Source organism: Camelina sativa, chromosome 20 (assembly GCF_000633955.1).
Source record: "Camelina sativa cultivar DH55 chromosome 20, Cs, whole genome shotgun sequence".
Classification (NCBI taxonomy): Eukaryota; Viridiplantae; Streptophyta; class Magnoliopsida; order Brassicales; family Brassicaceae; genus Camelina; species Camelina sativa.
Window position 1 is genome coordinate 11,197,751 of NC_025704.1, and position 22,500 is coordinate 11,220,250.

The following is a 22,500-nucleotide window of genomic DNA, read 5'->3' on the forward strand; positions in this document are numbered from 1 at the left end:
GGTGGCTGAACAATAGGTGCACTCACAAGCTCCTGCTTAATCCTCTCAAAGGCTATGCGACATTCATCAGTGAATTCAAACTTGACATCTTTGCACAACAAAGCAGAAAGTGGTCTTGCTATCTTGCTGAAATCTTTGATAAATCGCCTATAGAACCCTGCATGTCCAAGAAAGCTCCTCACTGCCTTCACATTCTCTGGTAGTTGAAGACTTGTCATCACCTCTATCTTAGCGCGGTCAACTTCTATTCCAGCTTCTGAAACCCTGTGGCCCAGCACTATGCCATCTCTAACCATAAAATGACATTTTTCCCAGTTTAGCACCAAATGCTTCTCTTCACACCTTGCTAGCACCTTACAGAGATTATCCAAACAGCTTTTGAATGAAGATCCATAAACTGAAAAATCATCCATAAACACCTCCATATAATCCTCAATCATATCAGTGAAGATTGATATCATGCATCTCTGAAATGTTGCAGGAGCATTACAGAGACCAAAAGGCATTCTGCGGTAAGCGAAGGTACCATAGGGACAAGTGAAGGTGGTCTTCTCTTGGTCATCAGGATGAATAGGAATCTGGAAAAAGCCTGAGTAACCATCCAAAAAGCAGTAGTATGGATGATTAGCTAACCTCTCCAACATCTGGTCAATGAAAGGAAGTGGGAAGTGATCTTTCCTTGTTGCAGCATTCAGCTTCCTGTAGTCTATGCACATCCGATGACCAGTAATTGTCCTTGTAGGGATCAGCTCATTCTTGTCATTCTTCACCACTGTGACTCCACCCTTCTTAGGAACAACATGTACCGGACTAACCCAATTGCTGTCAGATATTGGATAGATGATCCCAGCATTCAGCAGCTTCATGATCTCCTTCTTGACAACATCTTGCAGATTCGGATTCAGCCTCCTCTGATGCTCAATAGATGTCTTAGCTCCTTCCTCAAGATGAATCCTATGCATACACAAGTCTGGAGAGATTCCTGCAATATCATCAAGAGAATAGCCAAGAGCCTTGCGAAACTTGCGCAGCTTGCTTAGCAGTAAAGTGAGCTCTGCATTGTTTAAGGAAGCACTAACAATAACAGGATAAGAAGAGTTCTCACCTAGATATGCATACCTTAAACCTGCAGGAAGTGGCTTGAGATCAACCTTTGGAGCTTTTTCAAGACTCCAATCAGAAACCTTTGCAGCTGGTGGAGAAGTACAAACCAATTCCTCTTGTGCAACCAACTTCTTCACTTGTTTATTGGCATCAAGCAGTTTGACATACCCAGCAGCAATGTCATCTAGATGCTCAGCTTCTTCAGCAGAAGCAACCAATGCTCTCTCTAAAGGATCCTCAGGATGCAGCTCCTGGAATATCTCTTCAGCCAGATTAGACAATGTGTCTACATAGAATGTCTGGCCATCAATGGTCGGCCTCTTAACCAGCTTCTCCATGTCAAAGCGCATTTGTAAATCACCAATGTTGAGACCAATCTGACCCTTCTTGACATCAATTATAGCTCCAGCAGTAGCTAAGAATGATCTTCCCAGAATAAGAGGGTCCTTGGGTTCCTCCTCATACTTTAACACCACAAAATCAGTAGGTATCAAGCACTCACCAATCTTAATTGGAACATCTTCAAGAACACCATCTGGAATACGAACGGACCGGTCAGCAAGGATGAGAGTGAGCTTAGTAGGCTGGAAGTCTGTCATTCCCAGGCTGAGTGCTACTGATCTTGGCATGAGGTTGACACTAGAACCAAGATCACACAAAGATCTAGCAAATCTGTCAGTGAAGATAGTGCAATCAAGAACAAAGCTCCCTGGATCAGGAAGTTTTTCTGGGATCTTGTTCTGAATGATGGCACTGACTTGGGCTGATATCATCATAACTCCTTGCTCAGCATTAAAATCCTTGGTTACCATCCTCTTGACATATCTCCTAAGCATTGGAGAAGTCTTAACAGCATCAACCAAAGGCAACTCAAGAATAAGCTTATCCATCATGGCTTTGCACTTAGCATCATCTAGCTCTTGTTTAGACTTCCTTGGATTCTTGGGGAATGGAACCTTAGGTGTGTAAACTCTTTCTGCAACTGGAGTAGAAGACTTCACATTCGCAGTTTCTGTCCGTGGTTGGCGTCGATCGATGCCACCTGGTTGGTGTCGATCGACGCTTTGTTCTGGGATTTTGTCCGAAACTTCGCATGGTTTGGGTGTCGACCGATGCCCATGTGTGTCGGTCGATACTGGCTCAGCAGAAACATCCTCTTCGTCGTCTATATCAATCAACTCCTGTAGATCATCAGTTTGATTCTTCTGGGGTATAGGATGGAGTTGTTTGCCACTTCTCAAAGTCACTGCATTGCAAGAATGTTTAGGATTTGATTCAGTTCTTGAAGGGAGATAACCTTCTTGCCTTTTTACAGACCCAGCAGTCTGCGCAACCTGACTTTCCAGCTTCTTGACATGGATGTTCAAAGCTTCAAACTTCCCATTAAGATCAGTGTAGACATTATCCAGCTTCCCATTGAAAGTCACTGTCATTTGCTCTTGGCCTTGCAAAAGCTGCTCAAGCATAGCTTCCATCTTACTAGTTTCAGCTGACTTAGGAGGTGGAGACTGATATGAGTTGTTGCCATAAGTCCTTGTGAATCCACTGTTTTGTTGCTGCTTCTGATATTCAGGTTTGGGTGTGAAACCAGAAGAGTTGCCCTGAAAGTTACTGCGCTGGCTGTTTCCACTGTAAGGCCTACTACCTTGCTGATTTCCAAACCTCTGCCCCTGATTCCCATAGACATAGTTCACCTCTTCTTCCTCATAATTTCCTTGATCAGATTCTGGCTCATATGTCTCAACGTCAGCAGCAAAATGAACAGGTTTCTTACCCACAAGGAGATTATGCACAGAATCCAGCTTAGCATTAACAGAAGCTAACTGGTGTGAGTCATATCCTCCATGTAGTCTCTTCCTTTCAGCATCTGCTCTCTTAGTACTATTGCTAGCAGCTAAGTTCTCAATCAACAATTCAGCATCTACTGGCAATCTTGTCTTGAAATTCCCATGACTTGCAGCATCTAAAGCCAACTGATACTCCCAGTCACACCCTCTGAAGAAGATACTTAGCAGTTGAACTCTTGAGAAACCATGGTGTGGACAGTCCCTTTGGTAAGCCTTGAATCTCACCCAAGCTGCTTTGAAAGCTTCATCTGGTCTCTGCTTGAAGGAAGACAGCTTGATTCTCAACTCATCTGACATTGCATCATCATAGAAGTGGTTGAGGAAGGCCACCTTGACATCACGCCAGCTTGTCAATGATCCAGCAGGCAGCTGTTTCAACCACTGAGATGCCTCTCCTGCAAGTGAGTAAGGGAAGAGTTTGCAGAAGATGTAGTCCTCAGTTACCCCATTAGCCTTGATGCTAGTCACCAGATCCTCAAAATGCTCAATGTGATCCAAGGGCTTCTCATTGGGCAAAGCAGAGAAAGGTCTCTGCCCAACTAGTTGAAAGTACGCAGGTTTCAACTCAAAATCATTCCTCTGAAAAGGGGGAGGAACAATAGCAGACCGGTTCTCATACACCAGATCAGCCCGATTGTAGTCAGCAATGGTCCTGATCAGATCCCGGTTGTTCTCCTGTCGTCGAACGGGGTTCTGTACGTGGTTGGCAGCTCCACGCACGTCTGCAGGTGGGTGTCGATCGATGCCACCTGGTTGGTGTCGATCGACACCAAGATCCGGATCATCAACGACACCAGCTTGCTGGTTCACGACAGCCTGCTCGTTGACAACAGGTTCAGGAATCACGTTTCCTTCTGCATCAAGCTTTTGGCCCTGCTCATTGCGCAAGTGGCCCTCTTGATCCCTCAAAACACCAGCCTCATCACGCATCAGAATGATCGTATTAACCATCTTCAGAGATTTGGCTGCTTTTCTGTTCTCACGCTCAAGTTTTCCCAACTCTTGGTTTGACAAATTCACAGTAGGACCAGACTTGTTGCTCCTTGTGTGAGGTCTAGGAGGCATGCACCTGAAACACCAAAGAGAAGAAAAACAAAAACGTGTAAGTAGAAAATAAAAAGAAAAGTTTAGACGAAATTAAAAACTTAAATCTAATGGTAGATCAGAGAGTCCCCGGCAACGGCGCCAAAATTTGATAAGCTCAAATTAATCCCTAGAGCTACTCTCTCAAACAAGAGATCACTGCAGTACTTAGGGGTCGAATCCACAGAGACTCAAGATCAAACACAATAGATTGTAAAGTTTTGTAAATTACGCTAAACAAGTTAAATTGAATTAAAATAAAGCAATGCAAATATTTAAATAAAAGTGTTGTGAATTCAGAAAATCAAAAGAGCTAAGCCTAGGGAATTTCTCAAGAAATTATGAAATATTAAATCAGATAAATTAATTAAGGTTCAAGCAATAAAAATCAGATCTAGAACTCTAAACTTTTGGTAAAATAATCAGTTCTCACTGCAATTATAATCTAAATTTAAAACCAGAAAATCCAAATCTCTTTGTAAAATTCCAAGTAATAAATCAGCTTTAAGAACAGGTTTAGATAAGTTCACAGAATTATTAATTCAAATCTCTTTGTAATAAACAATTCTGCTCATCAATGGTTTAATCAGGAAAACAATTATATTCTCATATCAATTTATTTCCCTAAGATAACAATTCTAGGTGATCAATCAAGAATTATTGTGAAGAACAACCAAGGATGAAGATCATAAAAGATTAAGAACCCTAAAAATCTCAGATCTAATAAATCATAAAAACCCTATGAAAAACCCTAAACCTAACAAGCAAATTACTCAGACATGTTTAATGAAGAACAAATCATAATTCTGAATAACATGCAATAGATATTAAAAAGTAGAAGAGGGAGTTCAAGAATTCTTCTCTACAAAGCAAATCTCTCTCTCCCAAAAGCTCTCAATATCCTTCTCTCAAAAACTGCTAGAAAATAACTTAAGGGTTTCTAAAACCCAAAAACCATATATATACATTCTAAAACCATATATCACTATTTTGGCAATTATCCCTTGGTGACCAATCGCGAGGCTTCGGGCGAGCTTTTCCGGACCCTGAAGACTTCCTGCCGAATCCTTCCGTCAGCGGACGAATTGGAATTCAAGCAAGCATTCCTCGATGTCGCTGAATCGCACTTAATGGTTCGTCTTACTATTCTCATCAACCTATTAAAGTTTTATTTATCCAACAAAGCTTCAAACTGACGTATATTCTTTGAATCCACAGACTGCCGCCAAGATGAATGCGCTGGTTCAGTCGTATGATAGACGAGTCAAAACCAGCAAGGGGTCCGAGCTTGAACTCGAAAAGGTGAAAGAATGCGCAGAAGAGATCCGAGCCGCTAGCAGGGCGAAGGACGAGAGAATCAAGGAGCTTGAAGCTCTTATCGCTGAAAAAGATGGCATCATTGCCAACACCGAACTGAGGGTTAGCAAACTGAACTCCCGAGCGCTTACTCTAGAAGAAGAGAAAGCCGAACTGCAGGAATCATGCGACGGGTTGAAGGTTCAGCTCAATTTCGAAGTTAAGAGACTTCGGAAGGATCGTTGGGAGAAGGTGGAGCAAACAGCGAAGAAAGCGCAAAACCGATTAGACAAGGTCAAGGCCTATCTAGTTGAGCAGGTGAAAGTTCGCCCCCTGGAAGATCTGCTGAACCAAGCCACCGGAGTACAGGAAGCTGTACAATATCTGATTGAGAATGGGGCCGTCATTCCTAAGGAGCGAGTTAAGGAGATTAACGAGAAAAAGGCCGAAGCCGAGAAGACTGTCACAGCGATCGATGTCCTCGAGCTGAATGAAAATGACCTTACCATGTCCCCGGACCAGCTCGGTTATGGATTCCCCCCCCCCCCCCGGAGACGACGGCTCCGGAATCCGTTGAACATCCATTCGGCTCGAACGCCGAGAGTTTTCAAGCAGATCTGTCTGGTGCCTTGGACGTTTAAAATTGAATTTGTTTTCCGCTTTTTTATTGTCAATCCTTATGGGTCCGAGTACCCTTGTAAAATATTGCCGAGTTGTTCGGCCCATTTTCTTTTTAGGGACTTAATTACCAGAATTTTTCCTTTTTATCACAAAAGGAAAACTGATAAAATAAGAAAATTTGCATTCTTACCATTTTGCATTCTTACCGTTTTGCATGGAAAGTTTCCAATTTTCTTAAGGGATTTACCTCCCAAGACTTGTATAAATCTATCCAGTGCTGCCTGTGGATTAAACATTCAAGAAAACTTTCAATCCAGACAATGTCAGACTCGATTAGCAGTGTAGAATCCCCGTTGGTTGGCAACGATGTGCCGACGTTCTCGAATGCCAAGCTATCGAAAAAGGGATAGTTGAAATATTATGTATATTTTGACATGACTTTTGCTGAAGATGCAAATAGTTGAAATATTATGTATATTTTGGTGTACTCCACTCAAATCATGATTCATATACTGAAAAGCAGGGTAGTCTATACACTATTTCCTGGTAGGAATGAACCACAAAAGAAAACCATGTCACACTTAGTATTTAGTTGTGTTCTCTCGATTTTTTTAGTGGAGAGTTTTTCCGACCATACCATATACCGGTTGAGGATCCGACTTTGGCTAGATAGAAGCTGTTACCATCCAGATAGAGTGGAGTGAAACACATTTATTTTGGAAATTCAGATATTATTGTTGCGTCCACCATTACTTGTAGGCTGTAGCTATTTTATACTGTCTTTGTTAGCATGCATAGACTGACAGTTTTATCCTGTGCAGACAAAGAGCTGCTAGTAAAGCCCAAGGGGATGGTGGAAGGAAGAATCGGCACAGAGATCGTTCAAATCGAGCTCTTCCAGCTCCTGAAGCTAATGCAGAACTTCAGTCAAATGTCGATGTATGTCCCTCCCAACTGTTTTCTTTTCAATAACATATCTTCTTTTCTACATTTATTCCTGTAGCTCGAATCAGTTTGCTTCTAGGCAAGTACTGTGTGCATTTAGGCTGTTGTCTATGTTAGGAAGTGAACTGAGTAATGGTTTTTGTTAAACCACCAATGCTTATGTTTTTAGGAAAGAAAAATCTTCACTAATGTTCTGCTTCTGGCATATCTACAAATACACACACACACACAAAGACTGATCCGTTTATTTACATCATCTTTTGTATATTTTGACTCTAAACAGCAGAGAAGGAGATTAATTACACACGCAAATGCAAAGAGCAAAAGCGAGAAGTTTCCGCCACCGCACCAAGATGGTGGAGCAATGGGCCTACCATTAGGTGCCTCACAGCATATAGACCCGACATTTGTGCCACGAGACATGGTCCCATCCTTCACATCATCTTCTTTCAATTTTTCCAAAGACGAACCACCAACGCACGCAAGTCCAGACGTGGTCAGGTCCTCTGGGTCATCCAATCACAGGCGTTTCAAGAAAGAAGAAAGATAACACTAAAAACAGCAAAGGAAAGAGAGCAGTCGTGGCTTGAGAAGAAAGTGTTTACTACTACTTCATGTATAACAATGTAAGTGTTTTACTCTCTATTCTTTGTGGCTTCCCGAAGAGAAAATGTTTTATTCTTTTAAAAATTTGCGTAGACTGTCATGTATTTGTAACTATATATTTATTATATATATATATATACACTACTTCTTTTGTTGTTATTAGTTTAAAAATATATCAATCTGTTCTAAACACTAGATATTTGACTTTGTTTTTCGCTTTTCTGCATTGAGTCGTGATGTTACCGAGTAGACGCAATCATATTTGCGTTTTCAGATGTACTTGTTTGTTAGGTTTATGGTTTCCACTGCATTTTTGCATTTAGGAATGTGTTTAACTTTTGTGTTATCGCTGTGGTTAGACTCATTTGCTCATCTTTATTGAAAGAAATCCATTACAAGTTTTATCGCAACGAGTTGACAACAGAAAACTAAGATGTGGTAATTATTAAAATATACTGTCTAAATTTTCAGACACAGATTTTAAACAAGTTTAAAGTCACCAAAAACAGAGTAGAATAAAATAGATCAAAGCAAACTGGCATGTTATCATTACAGGTAAATTTCAAGAAAAAAATAATCGTGGCAGAGATCACAATGTAGTCAGGAACAATCCTAGCTTTATACAGTAGTTATATTTTATTTTTTTAATTTGAAAGATACTTTATTCGAATCCTATGCTCAAGCTACGAGCTTCTTATTCCATTCCTTCAGTTGAAGTTGAATCCATCAGGAGATTGTTGTGTTTCCTCATCTTCTTCAAGCCAGTATGTCTCCATAATTCTTAGAGCCTTGTCATAGATCTCACTGTTGTCATGGTTCTGAAGGTCCTCCATCTTGTCTAGCCCTCCTGCATCATCAATCAGCTCAGCGTAATGGTTCATGTCCCCTGTATTACCCAAGTTCTTCTCTTCCTCTCCCACTTTTAAAATGTTTTCCAATGCTTTAAGGCAGAGAATTATGATTTTTGGATCCACACATCGTAGGAGATTGCATAACGGTTTTATACATCCTTGTTCTACAAGGTATTTGATCTGATCATGAGAACCTCCAAAAGCTACATATGAAATTGCCCATGCAGCTTCTTTCTTAATGTCAAATTCAGCACATTGAAGCAGCTTGACCAAGGGTGCTATCAAATTAGCCTCTAATACAGCCTGGATCTGTTCTTTGGTTCCCGCTGTGATGTTTGAAATCGTCCAACAAGTTTCCTTTTTAATGCTTCTCTTATAGTTTTGAGTTAGAATGACGGCAAGACAAGGCAGAGCACCACTATTGATCACAAACTGTGTTTGTAGAGCATCTCCCGTTACTATATTTCCAACCGTGCGAAGCGCAGGAACTAGCACTGACATACAAGGATGGAGGAGAAGTTCAACAAGTCTTGGGACAAAGCCCGAATCGATGACAGCCTGGATTTTGTCATTGGATACTCTAGTGATGTAACTGAGTGCCCAACATGCGTCTGTCAAGACTTGTTCATCGGTAGAATGAATTAATCGTTCAAGGGCTTGAAGCGCTTCGGGATTAATCAGGCCACCACCACGACACAAGTTTGACAAAGTCCATGTGACTTCTCTAAGCATAGACAATTTGGTATGCTCATTAAGCTGATTGAGAAGCGGAACAAGTGCTCCACAATTAAGAACATAATCACGGCACTGCTTTGAATCACCAGCAACGTTACCTAACCCCCATACAGCTTGTTCGCGGACATCATCATTGGGTGAAGCAAGAAGCTGGACAAAGATTGGAACAGCATTGTGTTCGATTACAACCTTTGTGTGATCCGATGTTCCAGATGCAATGTTTGTTAGAGCCCAAGCTGCCTCTAATTGAATCTTATGGTTATCTTCTTTCTTAAGAAACTCAACTAACCGAGGCACGACTCCAGAGCCTATCACTTTATCGATTGGAGGACTTCTGCGGATAGATAGAAGCTTCCTGATCTGAGTAGTTGAATTAAGCTGCCAGTCAGGATTTTCCGACCAAACCCCAGCGACCATATCTTGCAAACTCTCCAACTTCATATCGTCGTCGACCAATCCCGAGAAATCATCAAGAGCTTCACGCCTCTTCTTCATCAGACTCTCCTCACGTTTGATTTTTCGCACCTCAACCATGTTGTCTTCTCTCCTCCGTCGTCCCTCCTCCGCATCTACCGTAACTTTGTACTGGTTCCGGCGGGCCTCAGTCCTGGCGCTAGGTTTCAGCGACATGGCTCTGTCTCGAGAAGGAGATTCAATAAAGCGAATGAGAAAGAAATATATTACTCGATCGATTTGCACACAGATAGACGTAACGTATTGAGTTCTGGTGTATATATAGATGGATCCTGCGGAGAAAAAAGTAAAAAAACCTAGACATGTAAATTTGATTAACTAATTGAAAAACAAAAAGGAAACTTTCCAATACCTGATTAAAAAAGGGAACTACTAATATGGAAATCTATTTTATAATGTTAATCCAATTACATACCCTTTACTTGAGCCAATAATTTTAGTAATTAAAAAAACTATTCAAAAATGAAAGTAAAAAGACATATGATAGTTGGTTTAATGTGATCATACAGACATTTTCTATGTGGTGGTAAAAAATATATTTGTAACATACAATATAGTTAGGTGTAAAAATTATGTTTTTAGTGGTAACATACATAAAAGATTTGTAAATGAATATAAATCAGTATATTATAGCAAAAATAAAACTTATAAATAACATACAACAAATTTTAATATATTTTTGTTAAATTTAACTTTATTTATAAAACTTTAAATCCGCACATCGGGCGGATCCTTATCTAGCATATATATATATGTCTTGTATTTTTATTTACTTTGAACACCTTTGATTATAATTAATTAATTATAGTATTTTTTTTCCACAAAAGTCACTTTGTATTTATTAAACTTGGTCAATACAAAGTGTTTCTTGAAGCCAAAATGGCTTTGTTACAGAATCAGCATAGTAATCATTTACAATACAGCCAAACTTAGCTAAACTGTGAGCTACAAAATTACAATTTCTCTTAGTAAATTTAAAACATATACTATGGAATTTTTGAGACCATTGATTGACATCCATTAGAAACATTGCGAGTGAAGCAGTTTTAATCTTTCCATTTAATGTGTTGATCAGGACTTCACAGTCTCCTTCAAATATGATAGATGTATAGCCTCGTATCCATGATTGTTGAAGAGCGAAAATAAGAGCTTTTATTTCTGCTTCCAATGCTGAATTTGCTGTTTCTAACTTTGACGCCCCCCATCCAAGAGGTATACCCATATTATTTCGGATTATCCAACCCCCTGTGACTAAATGTGTCCGATCGTCATATCCTGCGTCAAAATTGCATTTGACTGTTGTGCCTGAAGGAGCAGACCATGATTGATGATTTGCAGGTTGATCATGAAGTAGTAAACTTTCGCGAGGATTAAGAATATTTATCCAATCTTTTACTTCAGCTTTTGCTGTGAGGATAGTTCTAGTTGGACTTTCATGGAATCCATTGAAAACTAAATTGTTTTTGGCCTTCCATATGCGCCAAAGTAGCCATAAAGGTAACAGAGAGTCTAATTGAGAGGTACTATGTTAATTTGAGAATGAAATTAAATTGGAAATGTTTTCCTCCACATCAATGTTAAAAATGTTGTTGTTAATCAAGCTGTTATTTGACATTCGCCAGGTCATCATAGCAAAAGGACAGGTAAATAGTGCATGTAGGATTGTTTCTTCCTCTTGATGGCATCTTTGACATAATGGATCAATATTCATACCTCGGGTTTGAGTCTTGATGTGGTCGGTAACGCTTTAGAGACAATACGCCATAAAAAATGTTTTATCTTTGGAACAATCCGAAGTTTCCAGATTCTGATTTTCAAATTTATCGAACCATGTGGGAATTGTTGTTGTGGATCACCATTTGTTGAATCATGAGTTAGTAGCCAGTAGCCTGATTTTACCGTGTACTCACCCGAGTCTGTGTAGTTCCAAATAAGGCTGTCTTGGAATAAGCCCAATCTCCAAGAACAATTAGATGAGGACCCGCCCGATGTGCGGGTTTAAAGTTTTATAAATTAAATTAAATTTAACAAAAATATATTAAAATTGTTGTATGTTATTTATAAATTTTATTTTTCTTATAATACACTGATTTATACCCATTTACAAATCTTTTATGTATGTTACTATTAAAATATTTTTTTTACACCTATACTCTATTTTACAAATATATTATTTATCACCACCTAGAAAATGTATATATGAACACATTAAGCCAACTATTTTGCTTTCACTTTTGCGTAGTTTTTTAATTACTAAGATTGCTAGCTCAAAAAATATTTTGAATAAAAAATATACTAATCAATGATGTATCATCACAATAATATATGACCACCATGGAGGAAACTTCGGCTCCACCCTCATCCCTTATGGAGAGAACCTTGCATTTAACCTCCTCCACCATGGAAAAAACCTTGGCTCCGCCATCCTCTCTTGGGGAGATAAACTTGCGTCCAACCTCCTCCACCTTCCTCTCTTGGAGCGATAACCTTGTGTCCAACCTTTCTCCACTATATAGAGAACCTCGGCAACCCATAAATCCTCGACCTTGGTTTTGAACCTTCTCCTTGTACTTTAAATCTTATTTTTAATTTTTTGTTACCAAATTAAGAAAGTCTCTCCATAAATTAATAATTATTAGTTTATCGAGAAATTAAAACTTCTATAAATTAATAGATTTTCATGGTCCCAACTTTATTAATTTATAGAGGTTTTACTGTATAAACCTTTAAAACTTATTTTATCTGTACTGGAAGGAGAAATAACAAAACAATGTGACTTTAGTACTTTAATTTATCATATCCATATATCAAAAAGAAACATATCCAAAGAAACTATGATCTATTGAAATGACTCAAATATTATTCGTTGGCAATTTTTTTTTTAAAAAGGAAAAAACCATTGAATATTTTGTTTTGGGAAATTGGTAAGAATAATTATAAAAAAAAAGTTTAATTCACCCACTAACTATACTAACCATATAAACCTTATATATTCTATATTTTATGTATTAAGTAGATAAAGGCCCGCACGATGTGCGGGTATTAAAACTGTTGAAGAGAATAAATTTTAAACCCTAAAAGATTTTTAAAAAATATAAAAATAAATTTTATTTCTTGAAGTAAATATAAAAATAATTGTTTAGTTAGAGAATTTTTTTTATTTGTATTTACCTTCATACACTTATTTATATTTTATATTCTTAATATATTATAACAATTATTACAATAATCTAAAGCTAAATTATATCCCACTAAACGTTTGCCAAATACTCATCATTACAAATATTATTATTGTCAGATTTAAAATACGTGTCACAACTTATTACAAAACATTTTACATGCAGAGAATTCATCAAAGCAATATATAATTTAATAACCACATACAATTTTACTGTATGTTTCACCATTAAAAATATGCTCTTAAATCCTAAATTATTTTATTGTTAAAGTATGCTATTTATCACCACCTATAAAATGTCTTTTAAACAAATTAAACAAATTTTATGTTGTTTGGCATAATTATAGTTCTTATAATTACTAAAATTGTTTTGTTACATAATTTCTTTAACCATGAATTTTTTTTTACTCCAAAGATATTTTGGATGAACAACTAAACGAAATTATATACTCTATTACAAAAGTAAATATAACATAAAAATAAAATTTGAATATTATAATCATGATGGTATATATAAAACTTAGATAATTCACATATACAAAATAGAAACTTTATAAACAATCCAAAACATGATATATGTCATAATCACGTTAAAGATCGATGCCTTATAATCTTTAGAAATATAGCATTGTACCAAAACTACTTGGAAATATGACCACATCTCAAATATTCTCGAGTCGTAAGTTCTCAACATATTTCTACCCGAATCAAAACTTCTCATATATTTCTCTATATACCTGGATTTAAACGGTTTACGAACCAAATTCTATAGAAACCCACATAAATCAAGTTTGAAACCAATTTTAAAACGGTTTACCGTTCCAACTTCCGAAAGTTTAAAATCGCTTCTCAATTACTCGATCAAGGAGCTCTTGTTTCAGTACCGGATTCATTGACATTATCTAGATGAGAAAACTCTAGATTTTGACCAAATACATCAACTACCGACTAATCTTTGAAATTTATAACACTACTAACTGTAGAATCACTTTTGGAACCTCCATTAGTGTCTCCATCCTCAATTAATTTAGCGGGCTTTAGATACTTTGATTCCATTTCATTGCATCTGATAGCTTCCATTCAGAAACCCGCACGAATAAAAGACCCACAATAGATCTGCAAAATTATATCAGAAAAAAAAATCAAAGATAAAAGCTTTTGATATAAATATGTAAATTTTATGTAGATATAATGTTATTTTTTTAATTAGCTGTTCTTATTACGTTTCAAAAATAATAATTCTTTTTACATAACTTATATTATTTTTTTTAATTTTATTATTCACTATTTCTTGATTAATAATAATATACATGCTTAATGAAATTTTTTTTATACATGTCAAAATCTAATTGAGAAAACACATATAATATAATTAGCATACAATGAAAAATATATTAGTTTTGTCAATTTTTCGTTTTGATTTAGGAATTTTTTTTAGATATAAAGATGTAAATTTTATGTAGATTTAATGTTATTCTTAATTAGCTGTTTTGAAAAGTAATATTTTTAATGTTATTATCTTAATTAACTGTTTTAAAAAATAATATTTTTTTGATACATGTCAATATCTCATTGTATACTTGACACGTGTCATGATCCTGTTAATGGCTAACTTTGAAAACCCAACTTTATATAATAAGATTATTTTAAAAGAATATAGTATTTTAAGTTTTTGAATGTATACTATAGTTTTATATTGTTTGTTTATTGTATTTACATTATTATTTTAGTGAAATATTTTAAGGTTATAATTATAATATTGTATTTGTGAGCAAATAAAACTTATAAATTTATCAACTTACATAAATTTAGTTTTACCAACCCTATGATGTGGAACATTGAACACACATTTTTTCATATACAATAGATTGAGTAATATATCTTTGCTCAAAAAAATATAAATTATAATATATGCATAGAAAACAACATATTTATTAATCATATGTATTATATGATTAATCAAAATAATTTGTAAATGAAATCAAAGTAAAATGATAGGAAAATCAGAATTTATAATCATAGAGAAAATTTCCAAATAAAATAATTAAAACAAATAATATGGTATAGTATCAAATCTTAGTTTTTTAAGTTTGATTAGTTTATTAGTTAACAATCTTTTAAAAAGTAATACTTATTTCCATTCATAGTTAACTAGAGAGCAAAACTGAATTAATTTATTTAAAAGCTAATAATTATTTAAAATATTTGATTAGTTTGAGACCTAATTTGCATTTTAAACCTTAAAGAGAAAATTTAAAATGGTTTTAAGACCAGTGACATTTCATGTAAATACTTACCAAAAAAAATGTAAAACCTTATGAGACTTCTCCTTTAATTGTATAGATAATGTTTTCTCAAAGTGTGTCAATTTCTTTGTTGCTTTGATAGTTATTATTTTTTTTTGTTAACGTTCTTTGATAGTTTCCGCTGGCTTAATCGGTAGTATTTGTGTTTTTTAGTTTCGTTTATTTGATTTCTATGTTGAAGAATGTTAAATATAATTTACTTGGTCTATGATGTTAGATTTCATAGTATTGTTTTATTTTTTTTTCATTCATATGATACTCCATTCCTAGAATCATTTAGCGAAAAAATAATTGTTAAAAGACAAATAATATATACACACTATTTTGTTAGCAAATCAAATTAAATCATATCTAATAATAATAATAATAATAATAAATTGAACATGAATTATTAAAAGACCACAATATATGAGTTTATAAATGATTATAAGATCAGTTGTCAGAAAAAGAAAAAAAAAATCATTATAAGATTGATGTTCTTTATAGAATATGAATAATCTATATATACATTTTTGGAGACATTTAGCAAATAAATCCTGAAGTTGGAATTTATTTACAAGCATGCCATTGACATTAATTATTAATTTATTTTTCATTTAACTAATTAATATTAAGTTTTGATTTTGGAAAACATTAAGTATTAAGTTTATAATTAATTTTATTATATTAAATTTCCAATTTTACAAAGCAATATGAATTAATTCTATAAACACACACAATATCTTCCTTCTATAAATCACTACTTATCTAATTGTATATTATAGTTCCTATAATATAAAACAACAAACTTCAAACAAAATACTTTCTATACTAAATCATATATATCTATATTTGTAAAGTTGTACATTTTAAAAAATACAAATTAAATATTAGTTATTACTATAGTAATCTACAAAACAAATAACATTTTATTTTTATTAGGAAAAACCCCGCAGTGTACTGCGGGTGAATATCTAGTGTGAATTATTGTCGTTACATACAAAATAAAATAACAAAGGATTACTAAAGAGGTAATTTAATGCCCAATAATAGACATGTAACCCTTAAGCACAAGACGGAAGATGAAACGCATAGGAAATAATAACACACCCAAACAGTCTTCCGGTAGACCAAGTAGTACGATGCAACACTCTTTCTTAATAGCATTAAAACGGCCGTGTTTTACCGCATTTCTACAGTCAGGAGATTTTCTGGCGTCTGCTATACAAAGTGCTGGATTTGGCTGACATTGGTTTTGAGAAATTGATAAGATCACTATCATCACTATTAAGATGGATACAAACGGTCTTTTGTTGTTCTTGCTCATCGTGTAGTGTTTATATAATTCGTGTTGTACTTGTTTGTCTATACGTTGACATTGTTCTTAATTAGTATTTATACATCGTCATCATGTATGGTTATGATTTTTAGTACACAAATATATTACCTAACTAGTAGTCACTCCGTGCTACGCACAGATTTAGTTTATATTGTTTTTAGATATCTTTTATAATTTTGAAGATTGTTAGTTAAAATAATATTAATTAAATAAAAATATTATGTAAGATTTGAGATATGAGGGTTAGTGAAATGTGTATCTTTCTATTTATAAGAGAAATTGTAGTTAAGAGTATATGGAAAATTTATTATTTAATTAGATAAGAAATACACTAATCTTTATATCAATTAAGTAAATGTAATTTATACGTTCTCCAGTTTTTTAGTTGTCGTTTAAGGTTTTCTCACACAACTTAAAAAAACTATTATATTGTCTGTTTTACCTTTTATTAATATTTTTATTGGTCAAAACTTTAAAACAACAGAGATAAAATTGGAAACCTTCACCAAACATTTTTATTGAAAACCTAAAACGACAACTAAATAAAAACAGATGGAGTATTTCATTGTTATAGGAGTCACATAAACAATGTGAGAGTTATAGATATCCAATCATTACATATCAATATATTTTGTTATATATGTAATATTTCGAAATACTATTATTAATCATTCATTGTATTACTATAAATATTATGAAAGTTACAAAAAATGAGAGTTAGTACAAAATATGGGATTGATGAGATGGAATAGAAAAGTTAACAAAAAATGTGTCAGGTTTATAGAAATACATTATTGTGAATTAATAACTAAATTGTCTATTGTTTTAAATATATATTCAAGAGTTGTATATTATAAATATAAATCTATATACATGCATCTTAGCTAATCAAATCATGAATTTAAATATATATTCACTTCTCTCTTTAAATAGAAATATATACAGTTACATCTTTATTAAAAAAACATATATATATGATTATCATTTAGTTATTTAGAAATTATATATTAAAATATACTTTAGTTTATTTTAAATGGATTGAAAATGAAATAAAATAATGTAATATCAAGATCATGTGAATTATTTATATTAAAGTGTAGAAATAAAACAGCAAATTATTACTCGACATTATCCTAACAACCCAAATATTATAATCTTATATCCTTAAACTATTTAATCATCAAATTATTTGTTACACTAAAAATTAAAAGAAATAAAATGGCAGTTGTGAAAGAAGGGAACATCATATGACAATCTTTTGTAGCTTTCCAAAAGAAAACTTTACTTTATTATTAGATATATAATATAGTAAGGTTTATTTCAACTCTTACTCTATCTGACTCCCAACATAATTATATATTAAAATTATTTTAAAATCAAATACACATGAACTTATTTATTTTCTTTTATAAGTATTTTAAAATGATTGAATAAATCATCAAAAGATAAACAATGTAAAGATAATTTACATTTGTGGAAAAAATATTCAAATTTAAAGTTAGGAACTTCCCATAAATGGATGATCCAAACAATGGTTACCAGTGTTTTGTTGTTCGATGGAGATTGAATCGAGGATAGAATAGAAAGTAAATGTTTTAGTTTTCACAATAGTATGAAAGGGGATGTACTTGTATGGTAATAGGTTGTTTTTAGAAAACTAAACTTTATACAATGTTTGAGCCTTTAAGAAAGAGAAGAGATTGAAATCAAATATTAATGATCATAAATTCGCAAGTGTTTCAAAATAATAAGTTAAAAATGAGAAGTTATATAAACAAAAATGAAAACTGAGGAAAATAGTGGGTATAGCAATGCAGAAAATGATGGTATTCTTTAAAATCAACCTAAGTAATTATGTTCATACACCATAGAACCTAAAACAAAATACTGATCAACCCAAATAAAAAGTATAAACAAATTGAAAACCAAATAAAAATAGAAAATGGTTTCATACTTTTAAAGTAAAAACTGAAACCAAATTAACTTATGATAGACTAATTTAAAAATATAAAAAATTTTATAATATATATAAGATAATTGTTGTATAGTTTGCTTTTTGAAAATTTTTCAACATTGTTACAAAAATATATTCCTTCCATTTTTTAGTTTTAGCATCTAATATATTTCGTAATGAAATCATACACCATAGAACCTAAAAATAAAATACTGACCAACCCAACTAAAAATATAAACAAATTGATACCAAATAAAAATTGAAAATAGTTTCATACTTTTAAAGTAGAAATTGTTGGGGCTGATAAAAAATACTGAGTCTTTTAAAGTAGAAATTGTTAGATTGAAACATTGAAATTAAACCTAAGAATTCAAACTTATAAATTTAATTTAATGTTGGTATAGTTTCAAGATGAAACCAACGACAACCGATAAAATGTAGCTCTAGATTATTGGGACTGCATTTGTTTCTGATTAAATAAGGGAGGAAGAAAATGTTGATGATTTTTTTTTGGTTTTATGGGCTTGTAGTTAATTGGGTTCAAACTATAGTTAATTAGGTAAAAAAAAAAACAGGTGTCAGAAATAGCAAACCAAGTGTCATCTCTTTAGCAAAAGTTGTAAAAAATCTTATAAGTTTTGCAAATAACAGATTCATATTAAAAAAGAAATATGACAATAAAGGATTACTTTAAGATGGATATTTGGAGAATTTTGTATATCATTGAAAATATTTTGAAAGTTTTTGAGAATTTCTTACCCAATTTTTTTAATAAATATTGCCTAAAAGCTAATTATTTAAAAAAAGAACAGTTATGGTACACACAATTTTTGGCAGTGTGAAATGGCCAGGACGGGAAGGAACGGTTAGAACAGGACAATGTGGCATGTAAAGAACCTCTTTAAGATGGGTATTTTGAGAGTTTGTGTATTTTGAAAATATTTTTGAAATTTTTTGAGAATTATGATCTACTAACTATATATAAATTAAATATTCAGATAAAGATTTCATGTAGTTCATCTACATTTTTTAGCCAAACTTTTTTCAAAAATATTGTCTAATGGGAAATTATTTAAAAGAGTAAATTTATGGGAATAAAATTAATGACAGCACCATACACAACATGTTTCCCGTTTCAAAATAGATACATGTAAGTTATATACATACATTAAATCAACTAAATCCAAATTGATATTTGGATTTAACACCCTTATGCAAATTGTGAGAAATATTTTGATACACGTGACAAAATCACAATCACAGGCTGTGTTTGGTTATTATAGATGGATCACAAAAAATCGTATATTTTCAAATTTAATTATGCTCGATATGGGTTGCGATATTCACATATATACCAAAATATTGACAAAACACTCATTTATTGACTAAACACTCAAATGAGTGGCCAACTAACTTTTATAGAAAAATTCTAACAATATCTAATTAATTTTTGTATATTCTAAACTATTTCTACATGAAAAAATATCACAACGAACAGTCTACCGAGATAGTACTTGAAGACATTAAAAGTTTCAGTGGTTAATGAGTCGTTGTGTATTGTGTTGCCTATACACAAATATCTAATATTATATATATATATATATCCCTCCTATTAATCGAAAACACAAATATAAAACAAACATTACTTATATAGATATTTATAAGGGTATGCCATTGGAGGTAAGTCAAATTAATTCATCTGCGCGAAAGGTTAAAATGGAATCACTGAAATCGGATAATTTGACCCAATTACATGTTATAACTTATAAGCCCAGCCATGCCTTTTTATTTTGAGCAAAACATCTCAGTCGTTGATTTTCTAAGTTTATGTAAAGAGACATCAAACCTAATAATTTTTTTTTTCGCCTTTGTTCTAAGGATTAAAACTGAAAGACTAAATTCGAGAATTCCATAGAACTCTAGGAATTTTTTTTTTTATGGTGCGAAGCAGTTGTAAAAAAAAAGGTTAACTATGTTACATGTAAAGAACTACTTTGCGATGGGTATTTTGAGAATTTTGGGTATTTTTAAAAATATTCTGAGAGCTTTTAGAATTTAGAATTTCAACTAACTATATAAATTAAACATTCAAATAGAGAATACATGTATTTTGTCTGAATTTCTTAGCCAAAATTTATTAATAACATTATTGTATGGGTAATTGTTTAAAAGAGAATGGTTATGACATAAAATTTCTAACAGGATGGTTCGGGACATGACGGAATGGGATGGGACCGAACAAGATTTAATACCCCGTAACAAAATTACTTTAACATTTTCAACAAACACACAGACTATGCTTGATTATTAAGGATGTATTGCAAAAAATTGTATATTTCCCAGCTGATGATGATGATGATCATGTTTATTTTTGGTACGGTTGCAGTATTCGAAATATACACCAAAATTTTAACAACACCATAAAAGAGTGGCTAACTAATTTTTATGGAAAATACTAATATTATATAATTAAAGTTTTACTACCTAAAAGAGTTTATTATTTGACTGAATATATGTTTTACCAGTGTTTTTGAAGTAATTTAATTTACTACTTAAGTACATATACTTAAAGAAATAATAATTGAATTTTGAGAAAAATTCCTGTATATTTATGGTATTAAGACAAGAAATAGTATGTGTAAACTGAAACAGGTAATTCAAATAGTGAAAACAATATATTGAACAACTTTTTTAAAAAAAAAAGGGAAAGAAATTTTAGATAAAAGTATAAAATCAAAAAACTATTGGTAGAAAAATTCAAGTGTCAAGCTTTCACTAATTTGGATAAGAATTTACTATGCGACAATTAATTAACCACTTTGGAACGGGCACTTTGAAATTTTGGGATTTTTGAAAACAGTTATATACTTTTTTAAAACTATAATTATTTGGATAGTTTCAACTAACTAACAAAAAGAATATTCAACGAGAAATTTGGTATCCCATCTAATTTTTATCCAATCTCTTTTAATAAACATTGTCTAATGGATAATTATTTAAAAGAGAACAAAGAGAAAAAATAACCGGATGGATATGGGACAAGACGAGACAATGGGATGAGACGAGACGAGACGAGAGAAGATGGGTTGGAACATGTGGAGATAGGACGGGACGGGACGTGCATTCCCGTTCTAAAGTAAATATAATTCTTAGTCATTTTAAGAATTTAAAATTTATATGAAATATTTGTCCCGTGTTATAGCATAGGTTACTACCTAGTTTGTTTCTGATTAAAGAAGGGAGGAAGAAAATGTTGATGATTTTTTTTTTTGGTTTTATGGGCTTGTAGTTAATTGGGTTCAAACTATAGTTAATTATCAAAAAAAAATAGGTGTCAGAAATATAGCAAACCAAGTGTCATCTCCTTAGCAAAAGTTGTTGTGGATTTGGTTCACTGAATTCGCAGATGGTGACCACCGAATTGTTAGGGTTTCATCATGACGGCCCTCGGAATGTGGAGATGATGATAATCGAATCGCCTCTCCTACATACAATCAAAGCTGACAGCAATCTCCTCTTCCTCCACACCCAGATGATTCCACAAAAAATTCTTCGTTATCTCGCAATCGCGAGAGAAAGAGAGAGAGAGAAAAAAAGAAATGGGAAGAAATTTTTTTTTTCCACGTTTTCTGTTTCTCGTCCAGCCAATAGCACACAGACACGTAGCGTCTCTTAAAACACATTTGGGGATACTATATAACAACTCCCCTTATATTTTTTCTTTTCTTTTACTTTATTTTTTGACATAAAAAACTAAGAATCAGGGGTTGAACCCCTCGATAAACAAGGCCTAAGATTCATGGATTTTGTGCATGTATCATGTATGTGTTCGCTGTTTTCGAACATGTATGTTCTAGAGAAAAAGAATATTGTACAAGGGTCTTTGAGACTTTGACCAAGACAAAAGACTACACAATGTACACCAGCCCATTTTGTTGGGGAACAATACTTGGGTTCACCCCTAGGGGTGAACCTCTCCATTCACCCCCTAATAAAATAAGGCAATAAAATCTTTATACATTATTATAAAATTAAAAAACTTAAACCGCACTTTAATAAACCCAAACCGACATATATAAAATCTAAACCCTAACCATCTCATTTGTGAACCCAAACCATATATAATTTCGTTCTACTTATAAAATCTAAACCCTAATCATCTTATTTGTGAACCCAAACCGA

General features: G+C 33.2%; 1 protein-coding gene and 2 pseudogenes across 1 annotated transcript; 1 reads left to right on the forward strand and 2 right to left on the reverse strand.

The window, feature by feature from the left end:
• The window catches only part of LOC104772411, a 33,797-nt pseudogene extending 26,261 nt beyond the window's left edge, over positions 1 to 7,536 (forward strand).
• LOC104772412 (importin subunit alpha-1-like) lies at positions 8,210 to 9,718 on the reverse strand. The gene has a single exon (XM_010497032.1). The coding sequence runs from the start codon at positions 9,716 to 9,718 to the stop codon at positions 8,210 to 8,212; it is 1,509 nt and encodes a 502-aa protein (XP_010495334.1).
• LOC104772413 lies at positions 15,916 to 16,352 on the reverse strand (annotated as a pseudogene).